The sequence below is a fragment of the Puma concolor genome, chromosome F2 (genome assembly GCF_028749965.1).
Source record: "Puma concolor isolate L17-30 chromosome F2, mPumCon1.1.hap2, whole genome shotgun sequence".
NCBI lineage: Eukaryota > Metazoa > Chordata > Mammalia > Carnivora > Felidae > Puma > Puma concolor.
In genome coordinates this window covers 8,926,136-8,939,252 of record NC_141684.1, presented here as the reverse complement: position 1 = coordinate 8,939,252, position 13,117 = coordinate 8,926,136, and the positions used below count along the sequence as shown (strand labels likewise).

The following is a 13,117-nucleotide window of genomic DNA, read 5'->3' as shown; positions in this document are numbered from 1 at the left end:
CTCAGGACTATACTGTGAATTTTTTTTTTTTTTTTAAAGATCTAAAGACATGTTTACTTTTCCTCTATCCTAATTAAAAAAAAAAAAAAAAAAAAAATCGCCTTGCCTTGATTCCAAGCCCATAAATTCACCTGCCAGTTTTTAACTAAACTTCTCCAAAGGGTGGCGGCCATGAATTTTCTCAACCCACTGCTTCGATTCACCTTCAGCCCACCCCCGTCTTGGGCTCCCACCTTCCTCAAGGTCCCCCAGGGGCTCCAAGGACCCGTCCCTCTTCATGTCTGAGAGCCGTGACCTCCCCTTCCAAGCGCTCTCTGCCTGCGTCCTCACCCCCCACCCCCCCCCCCCCAACTCCTGGCTCTCCTCCTACCTGGTGCGGGCACGGGGAAGGCCACCAGCATGCTGGGGACAGGACCCTGAGAGCTCCCACGTTCTAGGGGAGGCGCTGAGCCATTTCCCTCTACGCCCTGCATCCCTACAAGGGCCCTGCGAGGGTGGCACATCCCCGAGCTGGCAGATGCTGCCACCCTGGCTCAGGGAAGCCAAGTCGGCTGCCCAGAGTCACGGTCAGGACCCACCCACCCGGTAGGCCAGTGTTCCCCACATGCTTCTTACTCCCTCACAGTCTGAGAGGCGCGAGGACTCAAACCATGTTCCCTCCTTAGGAGGCCACGTTAGGTTAGCACTTGACATTCATTTCCCAAAGAGGGAACACTCCAGACGCCGTCTAACCTGCTCCCAGAAGCCAGCCTAGATGTGAATCATATCGGTCACTGACCAAGTGCAGGGGAGAGGTCTGTGTCCCGCCCTCACGGGCGAGAAGAAGAAACAGGCCAGACCCCCCCAAGTTAGGACCCCTGTGGATCTGGGCAAGCAGCCCCTTCCCCCAGCTGCCTGCACAATGGAAATGGGCCTGGGACCTGCCAACCCTGGGGGATGCCGGGAGGCCCACAGGACACGGCAGGAGGGACTGTGCCTGCAGCCCCTTGATCTCAGGCCTGTGAAGGGTCACCTCTGAGGCAGAGTGATGTAGTCACACGCACGCAGTCTACCAGGCTGGGGACCAAATCCCACCCCTGCTCCTTCTCCACTTAAGCCAGGGTGACTTTACCCAAAGACATTTATTATGCACCTACTGTATGCGTGTGCCGAGAGGAGTCGGTAAGAGCTCACAAGCTAGTGTTGGGGTAGCGGGGTGGGCCCCAGGCCTGCAGTAACACGTGGCAAGAGCTTGCTACGTGCGGACATGGTGCTCTGGGAACAGCAAGAAAGAGGGTGTAGAACCCACTGAGGGGGGAGGGGCAGGGTGGGAAGGGGAGCAGGGTAGCCCCCACCCCCAGCATCCTTTGAGGTCAACGGCTGGGCTGTCGATCTGGGAAACCTGGCTCAAAAATAAGAAAATACGCCCCAGTTCTCAGCCTCCACCTCCAGAACGGGGAGCACGGTACCCATGCTTTTAGCAAGAAGCCGCCCCCTCCCCCATCCCAAGCACGGGGATGTGGGGGCTTCCAGCCCCCACCCCGAAGACCCCTGAAGCAAGCAAGTGGGGTGCCGGATAACCAACCAAGGGGGAGCGCCCAGGCTGCCGTCACGTCTGTGAGACGGGAGAACCATGGAACGTCCCGGGGTGCGTGAGCGGTCACCAGGTGAGGCCCACAGGCCCACCCAGGGCACAGCGCGGAGGGGACCCCCCCTCCCTGTCAGCGCCCAGGCCCAGCCCCACCACAAGGATCCTCCTGAGCCTCCTGCCTCATCACCTGCCACAGAGGGAGTCTCCCGACCACGGAGCCCACCATCCTGGCTCCCTCCCTCTTCCCCTCAGTGCCCGACCCTTGGCTTGCGCCTATATAAACACTGGGAAAACAGTGGAAAAATCCACAGACGAGGGAGCAACAGCCTGGGCCCCAGTGGGGGCCACGGATCATCTGCTGGGCCCAGCCCTGGCGTTGAAGCCGATTGGGAACAATGGCCCATTGAGAGGGCCACATTCTCCATTGTCTCCCCAGCTGACCCACATGGCGCCCTCTAAAAATAGGCCAGGCCGGGCAGCGCCCGCCAGCCTGGGGTCATCGGGGTTCACAGCCCAGCCCTGCGCTCCCTCGACCCCTCTGGGCCCTGGGTCGCCATCTGTACGACAGGAGTGGGTCCCCTCACCCCAGCTTCTCAGGAGAGGAGGTCACCCTGTGGTCTGAGACACAGTGCCGGGAGGAAAGCACACCCTTCGTACGTGGTGGCAGACGTCGTTAATGCGGTGCCTGGATGCCATCTTGGTGGCAGATATGGAACCCTTGCCGGCTGCATCAGGGATGTCCCTGGCAGCACCCAGGGGTGGGGATGAGTTGACTATCTCTGTGGAGGCCTTAAAATTACACGGCCATGGAACCAGAACTGAATCTGTCCAAGAAAGGAGGCGCTGCCCCTGCCCCGCTTACTGTTCTGTCCCGAGGCCTGGCACACGGTCGGAGCGCAGAGCAGGTGCACCAGGCCGCTGGTGAAACACCCAAGACCAAATGACCGCAGTAACATAACTTCTCTAGAAAGTCCTGACTCTTCTGGGTCCAGGCTCCACTCTGCCCCTTAACTGGCCGTGAGAGTCTCGGCAAGCAGCCTCTCGTAAGCTCCGGGATTGCAGTGACGTCTCCCAGGATTGGTGTAAAACCTCCCGGGACTACATGAGCCCCACTGAGCCCTACGCTTTGCCCCCAAGAGGAACCATGGGAGTGTCGTGGCCGTGGCCCCGCCGCCTCACCCCTAGCCCAAACCTCGGTCCGGGCAGGAGAAGCTTCAGCCATGGCCAGCCTTATTTGGAAGCACGACCCATCCGGTCTCCGAAAGCGGAAGGGACGCGGTGCAGATGCGTAGGCGCGGCACCGTCCCCTGGGTCTGGGTGAGCCCACGTTGAGGGGCAACATCTGCCAAGTGCCCGCCAAGAGGCAGGCAGGGGGCCCAGCCTCCACGCCCCCAGCTATGCCTATCTATCCCATTTCACAGATGAAGAAATTGAGGAGACTTCCCCAAGGTCACACAGCTTGCAGCAGCAGAACCATGATCAGAACCTGAGTCTTCCGGGCCCTCGTGCCGGTGCTGGGCCCATCAGGCCTCCCCTTCTGTATCCGCCAGCCCACACAGGCAGGAGGAAGAGGAAAGGCCAAGTGCGATCTTTCCTGTGCCCATTCCTTAAGTCACAGATGCACGCTTGCACGCACACGCATATAATGTACACATGCGCGCACATGCATGCACAAAACACGTGCACGTACATATGCACAAGCCCCCACACCTGTGCACACACAACCACACACATGTGCTTGCACACACACACACACACACACACACACACAGTTCTGAGCCAGCCCTGGTGGTCTCTCTCCATTGGCCAAAGCCAAGACTGAGCCTGAGAGTAGATGGAGGAATTCAAACACTCACTAACACGTGCCTTTGTCCTCTTTAGACCCAAAGGAACATTCTGTCTCCATGGCGATGAATCACTATCTAGCGTCCTGTAGGGAGGGACCTACCTCACAATCCCCCACGTTCTCCCAAAGAGAAGGCACCGTGATAGTCCTTGGCCTCCCGCTGGATACGGGAAGGCGCCCGTCTTGGGGCTCGTCAAGGGTCCTCTCTCTGGCTAAGACGGGGGCTGGAAATACACGCGGTTCCTCCTTCAGCCAGGTCTCCAACCTCAGCCCTTGCACGCTTCAGAGCCAGATCTCAGAAGTCCCTGCTCACAGACAAGATCCAGCCGGAAGCGTGCAACAGAGAAAAGCCAGGGCGCAAGAGTTTTCCTCTCACCTCCTCTGGAAAAGCCGCTCTCTCACGGCGCAGAAGAGACGGCATAGGGTGGCCAGGAGTCACCAAGTCGGCCCTCCCGCTGTACCCAGGCCCTGCCTTGAGCGCTGCCTAAGTGTTCCGTCCCTGAAGGCACACAGCACCTCCACTGGGTGACACCTGCCCGCATTTTACAGAGGAGGAGACGGGCCGAGAGAGGGTAAGTTATCTGTCCAAGGTCACACAGCTGGAACCGCATGGCGGGATTCGAACCCGAGACGGTCCAAAGCCTGTGCTCTTTGACTTCTGTTTTACCCCGTGTGCCCGGTGCTACATGAAGAAAGGAAGCCTTTAATGCAGAAGGCGCACTGTGATTCTCTAAGCCAGCCCCGCTCCCCCTCCACGCTGATGTGACCGCAGATGGCTTTCTGTCTCCCCGGCATCTCCAGGGACCAGCCGTCCACAGCCATGCGCGGGGGACACACTGGCACGTGGAATCAAGGAGTAACACTGGTTCCTCCTGCCCCTCCCGCGACGTGTGTCTGCCCCCATAATGCAGCAGGCCTGCTGGGTATCTGACTTGGAAGGGCCTCAGCGCAAACATCGCGGGGCTGGGCAGGCCCTTCTGTGCCGCACCGTTCGTTTATTTGGAGCATCTACCCCCCGCGCAAAGAGCCATTTCATAGCCACTTCCCACCTGCCGGCCAGCTCCACCCTATCCCTACCATCTACACTGCTTGCAAGATGGCAGCTGGTGAAAACAGCACCTACCACGAAGTGTTCCTCCAAGAGTGTCCGTCTTTCCGGCTGAGTCCTGGCTTTGGAGCTTTATAAGCCACGGCTGAGTGTGTTGGCTGGCCTCTTAAACATCTGTTATTCCCTCCTTTGCGACAGAATTCCCAGCAATGCGTCTGATAAAATTCTCTCCTCCCCCATCTCCCTTGTAGCCAAGGGTGGTCCGGAGACTCATTTCTGACTCATGTCAGCAGAACTTGCTGGAGTTTTGAGGAGAGTGGTTTTGTTTTGTGTTGTTTTTTTGAGAGTCAAACGTGGCCTTTTGATTTTTTTCCTTTCACCCTTCCACCTGCTTCCTCCCTGCAATATGAATGCGATGGTTGGAGGTGCAGCAGCCATCTTAGGAGCATGAGGACAAAAACCATATGCCCAGGAAGACAGAGCAGGAGGCTGAAGGAGACTGGGACCAGGTGACATTCACAGGTCTTCCAGATGAGGGGCAACAAGCCACATCTCCTTGTTTAGGGCAGTATCTGTGGAGGGATGTTAATTCTAGTGATACATTCAGCACGTGCCCTTGGCCAAGTGACCAGACTCGTCTGGGAATCCCTTTGGCTGTCAACTGAGGGCAGTAATAAGTCTATCTGCTCAGGGAGCTGCTCCCAAGACGAAAACTGAGCTAGACACACTGGGAAGTGTTTTGCAAACTCTCTCCATGCTGCTTGTTATAGATGCGCATCGCAGAGATAATCAGCATCGCAGAGATAATCAGCGTGAAGCCACGAGGGGTCCCAATGGCTTAAGTCAACGGGTTGAGTGATCTAGGGGAGCTGAGACCAGCTGCCGCCACCTCCCTCCCCAATCCCCTCCTTCCCAGCAGGCCCTGGGGAGAGGCTGAATGCTCTGGACTCTAAGGGATGACACCCTGAGACAGACGCTAAGTCATCTGGGGCGCTGGGCTGCCCCTCCCCTCAGTATAGCACATCTTGGTCAAGGCGTGGCCAAGGGCGGAGGGCACTCTTTGGCTAGTCAAATGCAGCATGAACTCAAGCCTTGTTGGGGCAGGAAAGGCTAATCGTGACAAGTGAGGCTCAAGAGAAAATGCCAAGGGCTCGCCCCATCACCGTCCTTTCTGTAAATTATACCCTCTCCCCCACCCCCGTCTTCCTGGCTCATCTCCAGGGCCCACAGTGGGGAAGGGGTAGGCCTGGCTATGCCTTATCCTTGTTGTCTTATCCTTCCCATTAAATAAGAACCAGATAAGGCATGAAGGGTGCCAGGGAGGGCCACCCATGTGGAAGAAACATATATTACCTATTTCCATCTAGGGACAGTCATCTGTTTACTGGGCAAACGCCATGACAGCTATTTCACAAATGGAAAAAGCCAGATTCTGGGCATCCCAGCCCACACACACACGGCGGAGTCAAGATTCAGGACAAGCCCTTGGGCCGCCGGGTCCTAATTCCCAGCCGAGCCCAGGGCTGCCGAAGGCACGCCGGGTGCCCCTAGAAGACAAGACCTCAAAGACGTCCAGTGGAACTCGTGGCTGCCCCCCCACACCCCGTTTCTCAGGTTCCCTTAATGCTGTCATCACATCATAGCAAAGCTACAGAGTCAGGAAACCGGCCGCTGTGGGAAGACAGGCATCAGCCTGGGAATACAGAGGGAAGCCGGAACCCACGGGGAAGACCAATTCTCCAAGGAAGAAAGAATTAGGAGGAAGGGTCTTTGTCGGATCAGAAAAAAGAGAGGGAGGAGCGCCCAGCATCCATCCATCCAGCAGAAGAGGGAGGCTTGCGTGCTGAGTCCCATGCTGTGTTTATTTCATGTTCACAACACCCTCTCAGGGGTGGTGATACTCCCCCAAATTACAGGTCGGAAGAGGAAGCCCCTGGGAGGTCGGGCCACTGGCCAAGGACACACGACTAGCAAAGACAGAGCTGATCAGAACCCGCTTCTGTCCAGTGCACCAGGCCTGTGACACCAGGAGATGGGCATCTGCCCTCGGTGAGCCCGACAGCCTGGGCTGGACAGACCCGGGGAGAGCCAAGCCCCACCATGGGGGTGCTCGGTGGGAGAGGCACTCCTCTCCCACCCCTCACCCCCCGGGGAGGGCACCCCCAGGAAACCCGCAGAGGAGGGCAGAAGAAGAGGCAAGCCTCATTTCTCGGTGACCCAGATGAACGCTTTGCCATCTGTCACTAAGGGTTCGCTCTAAGCTCCAGTGGCCTTGCTGGGAGGTGGGGCCGGGGGAGGGCAGAGATGGGAAACGGTGGGTTGAGGATTTCCAAGCCTGAGTTCTGCCCACCTTCAGTCAGGATCAGACTGGGCTCCAGAGGGGGAGCCAGACCCCAGCAGACCCTGCCTACCACCTCCTGTGCCCCAGCCCCCGATGCCCTGCACCCGGAGGCCCTGTGGGTGACATCAGCTCCCTGCCCAGGGACCCCTGGGGAGCACAAAGACACAGATTCCCATGGAAACCAAATCAAATCAAACTATCTGAATAACTAAAGATCCAGGTGGAAGGAATTAGAAACAGCAAAGCCAACAAGAGAGGCGATTTGGGGCCATAGACAGTTTCCTGTCTCAGGGGAGGAGTGAGGGTCAGTGGGCGGCAGATTGCGCCCCCCCTCCCCCTACTGGTTATACGGACCTTGACTCCTGGCCCCGGGGGAGTGGCTTTGGCTTCATCATCTATCTCAGCTCTCAGTGCCCCGGGCCAGATGCCCTAAACCTTCTCTGAGCCTCGTCTCCTCCACTATAAAATAAGGTGGTGCTAACGCCTCTCCTAAGGGCTGATGTAAGGATTAAGGAGACAACGCAGAAGAGGCCAGCACTGTTTCTGGGGTACAGTTAATGCCCGGAAGTCAGCTATTACGCCCCCCCATGATTATCACAGATCTCAGAGTCACATGGGCCAAAATTGAGGGTTATCTTGATAGCACCCTTTGGCGAGGACCCTTCTTAACATCTCCAGACTGATTTCTCATCTGCAGGAGAGGGTAACATACCCACCTTGGGAAGGAAGCCCTGAGACAATCAGTGTGTGGATACGCGTTGGCTCCCTCCCTCCCCACCCCCCCCACCAGCTCAGTGGCCCTCCATCAAGCCTCCCTGCCTGGAGCAGAAAGGGAAGGGCTGGATCATAAAGCATCTGCCAGCCCTGATATTCTTGGATTCCAGGATTCCAGCCAAAGGAAGTAAGCTGGAACCCAAAACACTCCCACCTACCCCACTCACCAAATTTGCAAACACAACTACCTAGATCCTGACGCCAGGAACTTCTCTGCAGAGTCACCTCATCTTACATCCTTCCTGCAGTCACGGCACCTCAGCCGTGCCCACCGAGCCCCGTGCTCCGAGGGTCCCAGAGGGTCTCCAGGAAAGACAGGTAAAGTGGGGTCCCAAGAGCAGGTCACAAAACCTCACATGCCCGGGTACCAATCAACCTGCCCCAAAACATCCCGCAGGCCAAAGCAAACTGCCCACCGTGAGATGATGCCACCAGGAAGACAGAAGGCCACGAGGCCACCGCTCTGGCAGCTGGGCCTCTCCTGAGGCGGGCAGCCCAGCAGCTCGGGCAACAGACCCTCCAGCGGCTTCTTACTGCTAAGCTCCGGGCGACGGTGTGTGTTTGGATTCGGGAGGGAAAAAAAAAAATTGTGCTTCGGGAAAAGAACAAAGAACAAAGAATCTGCTTGAGTTAGTCAAAATGCTGAAGCACCGAATATTTTTCAAGAAATAACATTGGCCACTTTCGGACACACACAGAAAGGCTGCTCAGACTCCTTACACTTGACTTCCAAGGAACTGCCGGGCTGGGTGGGGCCCCACCGCAAGGAACAGTGAGGAACCAACTAGAGGCACAGAGGACAGTGGGGCACCGCTAAGGCACATCCACTCCTGACTCCCGCATCGGCTTGCCTTCAATGGGCTAAATGTTAGCCCACCAAAGCATCCTTCAGATTATCTACGGGGCCAGGCTTTTCTTTTTTTTTTCCCCACAGGAATTGCAAAGCGATGCTGGAATCTAGCCCAGATTGGCCCTTCCACGTTTATCGCTGCAATAATTGAGGAAAAACGGTCAGGGTCAGACCGCCTTGGTTCAGTGGGGCCCCTTCACAGCTGCTGGTCGCCGGGAAGCCTCAGTTTCCCCATCTGCCAAGTAGGGATGATGGTACGGGTCCCTGAAGGATCAGCAAGAGAGCGTGAGGAAGCCCCGGGCCCTGGCCTGGCTCAACAGGGGACCACGAAGTCCTCAGCAGGCAGGAGACATCCTGCCAGAGCCCCGTGTGAATCCTGGTGAGTCCCTGTGCTGGCCCGCCCCGCAGCCACCCTTGACCAAGGCTCTGTCATCGCCCGCCTCTGCGCCTGTGGTCAGTAACCCGTCAGGACGCAGGCGGCATCACGGCGCAATGCATCGTCCGGAGGAAAATCCCACAGCAACCCCCGCCCCGTGGTTCTGGAGACTGCTGGAAGGTGGAAGGAAACCTTCATAAACACCATGAGTCCACTAGGTTTAGGAGCCCAATCCAAATTAATATAGTTTTATACAAAGTTAACGTTTTGGGGGGGCGCCTGGGTGGCGCAGTCGGTTAAGCGTCCGACTTCAGCCAGGTCACGATCTCGCGGTCCGGGAGTTCGAGCCCCGCGTCAGGCTCTGGGCTGATGGCTCAGAGCCTGGAGCCTGTTTCCGATTCTGTGTCTCCCTCTCTCTCTGCCCCTTCCCCGTTCATGCTCTGTCTCTCTCTGTCCCAAAAATAAATAAACGTTGAAAAAAAAAAAAAAAAAAAAAAAAAAACAAAGTTAACGTTTTGGGAGACAACCTTGAAAGGGTGTCATTCAGCACTCAGATTCAGTGCAAATATTGTGATCCCCTCGTAAGACTGAGCCTATTAGCTTAGTGAAGAGCTCAGCTAACCCTCAGAAAGCTCAGAATCCAAGCAGGGGTGGGGGGTGGGGGGCCCTGCGTGTGATGTAGGGCCATCCCTCTGCATGGGATGATCGGTCCCTAAGCTTCTCCTGGTCACGTGACTGGCTCCAGGTATCATTATCAGTCTCAGGTTCAACGTCACCTCCTTCAACAGCCTTCCCTGACCCCCTCAACCCAAGACAGCCTTCCCAAGACCCCCTCAACCCAAGACCGCAGCACGAGCTATTGTCCTCAAAACCCCTACAGTAGCTGGCATTGGCATTGGCATTGACGTGTTTACTTTCCCCCGCTTCTGGGGAGTCAGAAGCCGTGGTTTTAAACATGCACTCTGGAAACACACTGGTTGAGATCAAACCCCAGCCCTCTTCCTTTCTGCCCAAGACTGCAGGCAAGCTACTTAACCCCTCTGTGCATCGGGTTCTCCTGCAAAATGGAGACAGGAATCGTTATGAGTGCCCCACGAGCAAAACACACAACGCACTCAGAATGACGCCTAGCATATATTCAGGGCTCAATAGTGCTGAGCGATTAGTTTGGAATTTGAGTTCCTGAAAACAAGGATGGCCGCCTGTCACGCTCCCCACTGTGTCCCCAGCGCCTAAGACAATGCCAGGCACAAAACAGGCATTTGTTAAAGGAACAAAGGAATGCGCAATCAGAAAAAAGCTCCCACCTCACCGGACAGCTCTGGGATTAAATGAGCGGGCCGGTCCAGCCTGGTGCACCATGTGGGTAGACCTTATCCTGTCTCTCCCAGCCCCTCGCTGAGGCTTCCCTTCGTGGTCACCCCTTTGCTGATGTCAGGAGGGCGCGGCACCCTCGCCCGCCCCCTCCTGGGAAACCATTGCCTGGACGCCATCCCCTTCAAGGCTAGAGGGTGGGCCTGGGCCGGCAGGTGGGGCCAGAGGTCCTGTTCTCTGCTCTACCAACCACCTGTGCCTTGGGATCGGAGCACCTAACAGCGCTTTGCAAACTACCAAGAGGGACAGAAATATAAGGAATTATCTTCAGAGGAAACAGATAAACTATGCTTTCCAGGTTTCTCCGAATCAATGCCCAAGCTTTGAAATAGCTACGATAATCGCATGATCGAATCATTCTACTTCGGAGCGTGCACCCAAGAGAACTGAAAGCAAATCTGTTCCGGAGCATCCCACATTCATACCAGCATTATGCACCATAGCCAAAAGGTGGAGGCAGCCAGTGCCCACTGACAGACGAACCGATAAACCGAATGGAATGTTATAGAGCCTTGAAACGGCAGGGAAATCTGACACGTGCTATAGCACGGATGAACCTTGAAGCGGTTACGTGAAGTGAAATAAGCGAATCACAAAAAGACAAACACTGTATGACATCACTTAATGCAACGGCGGTGGCCAGGGGCTGGGAGGAGGATTCGGTGGGGAATTAGTGTTTAATGGGGGCAGGCTTCCAGTTTTGCAAGATGGAAAGAGTTCCGGAGACGGACGGTGGCGATGGGTGCCCAACATTATAAATGTCCTTAATGCCACGAAACACTTAAAAGTGGTCATGGTGTTGAATGTTACGTCTATTTCACCACACACACACACACACACACACACACACACACACACACAAAATTGGAAAAAAAATAGACTTAGGGTGTGTTATTGACCCAACACTGACCAGGACACATCCCATCAGGGTCCCCCCACAGCGTGGGACCCATGCCAGCCTTGAGATAATGAGTCCAGGGCTTACAGTTCCTGGGGTTCTGACCCTCCCCTCTGCCAAGACCAGCCAGCCTCCTCTCCTGAAAACTTGTTCTTGGACAAAACTCCAGACACACCCCCAGTGCCTGCGCCAACCCTGAGAGCGGATGGAGCCAGTAAACCACAGAGAAGGCTGGGTTCACTTTCCCAAGCAGAGCCAAGAACATCAAGCCTTTGCTCGGCTTCCCACGTGGTCCCAAGCCCACCCAACTGCTCTCCCCATTTCCTTCCCGCACAGGTCCCACACCTCAGCCTCTCCTTCCAGCCTTCACGGAGGCGGGGACGGGCTCTTGCTTCCTGGGCCAGAACTCAAACCTAGCTTCTTTCCGGGGAGAAGGAGCTGACTGTGGAGAACCAGCTGACGCAACTTCCTCCCCTCCCCTGCCCCCCCCCGTGGCCGAACAACGCTCTTCAACCAATGGAAAGAAGAAGGAAACAGAAAAGGCAGAGCAGGGAAGGGGGACGGGAGACCACTCCCTCCACTTGCCTGAACATCAAACTCCTGCAGAAGGCCGGTGATGGTCTGTGGAGAGACAAGAGAGATGGTCACTTTTGTCAGTTGCCAGGGAGGGGACAAAACCAATGTTGGGATACACGGGCCTGTCCGAGCCCTGAGTCCGTTTCCACCCTCCCTCCCTCTGTGGGGCCTCTCCAATTTCTTGCAAAGAGACACTTCTCTTTTCATCTCAAAGAATAGCAGTCCGGCAGAAAAGGAGACGCATTACCCAGATTCCTTGCCGACTACAGCCTTGGTGAAAAAAGACCCGAAGGTCTAAGCCGGCCCCAAGCCTGAGAGATACGGGAATGCCATTTCCTATGAACTAGTCTCCCTGTCTCCATCCACATGTTAAACTTTTAAACTCAAACCTGACCCTGTCACTGTCCCTAAATTTCTTCCATGGCTGTCCGTGTCCCCTGGGGATCAGTGAAAACGTGACTCTGAGGAGAAAGTGGAGCGACACGTGGCCAACGTCTCCAAGAGACGTGGCCGGCAAGTTTTCCTGCTGGCCCAGAGACGGATCCTCTGAAAACTAAGCCCCAGCCAGACCCCATCACCGAGCACCAGGAAAGAAGACAGCCCAGCAGAGAGAAATGCAAAAGAGGGGAAGGAAATACGCATGGAGACCCCTTGGGACAGTGGGGTTTGAAGAACAGACGGTCGGGGCTTAAAATAGCTTCACATACCCTGGGCCGGGTAAAGAGCACCAGGGAGGCTGGTAACTTCAGGCAGAAGCAAAGGTGGCCAACGTCCACCCTATGTACGTGTGTGTGTTGGTAGGAGGGAGCAGAAAAGCCATTCTGTGTAGCCCCAGTCTTCAGAGGGTCAACAGAGCAGCCGTCCAGATTGAGGACAGCCATCAGGAAGAACCTCCCAAAGCAATTCTAATTGAAAACACTTGGCTGAGGGGAGCCTGGGTGGCTCAGTCGGTTAAGCTGACTTCAACTCAGGTCATGATCTCACGGTTCATGGGTTCGAGCCCTGCATCGGGCTCTGTGCTGAGCATTGAGAGCCTGGAGCCTGCTTCGGATTCTGTGTCTCCCTCTCTCTCTGCCCCTTCCTCACTCTCTCTCTCTCTCTCTCTCTCTCTCTCAAAAATAAATAAACATTAAAAAATTAAAAACAAAAGACACTTTGCTGAGTCAGTCTAAGGAGTTGGAAGATTTACTCCCATCGAAACCTTGAAAGAAAAGGCAAATATTCGCTTAGAGATAGACAGGTAACCCACAGTTGATAACCTCTTAGGTGTTTGTTATGAAAATAAAATTTTCCAAGGACACCACTAGGCTGCCTGAAAAACAAATACTGTGTTTAAAAATGCATTTACCCTTGGACCCACAGATTCCACGTCTGAGAATTTATCCTAGAGTTGCACCTGCACACATATAAATGACCTACATCCAAGGTCCAAGTGTTGCAAATACCCATCAGCGCTGCTGGTGA

The 13,117-nt window shown here is 55.6% G+C and overlaps 1 protein-coding gene and 1 long non-coding RNA gene across 4 annotated transcripts in view; both read right to left on the bottom strand.

Moving 5' to 3' along the window:
* Window positions 1-13,117, bottom strand: part of NDRG1 (N-myc downstream regulated 1) — a 55,689-nt gene that overhangs the window by 28,092 nt on the left and 14,480 nt on the right. For 2 of the 3 annotated variants that reach the window (XM_086695329.1, XM_086695328.1), the window contains exon 3: window positions 11,663-11,698. The exons of the other annotated variant lie outside the window; for it this stretch is intronic. In XM_086695329.1, the coding sequence (XP_086551455.1) occupies window positions 11,663-11,698 (36 nt within the window). The remainder of the gene's footprint in view (window positions 1-11,662; window positions 11,699-13,117) is intronic. 3 annotated transcript variants of the gene reach the window in all.
* On the bottom strand, window positions 8,491-11,416 carry LOC147571820 (uncharacterized). Its single transcript, XR_015246735.1, has 2 exons — window positions 9,333-11,416; window positions 8,491-9,084 (listed from the first exon to the last, which is right to left on the bottom strand). It is a non-coding gene; the product is annotated as an uncharacterized LOC147571820 (long non-coding RNA).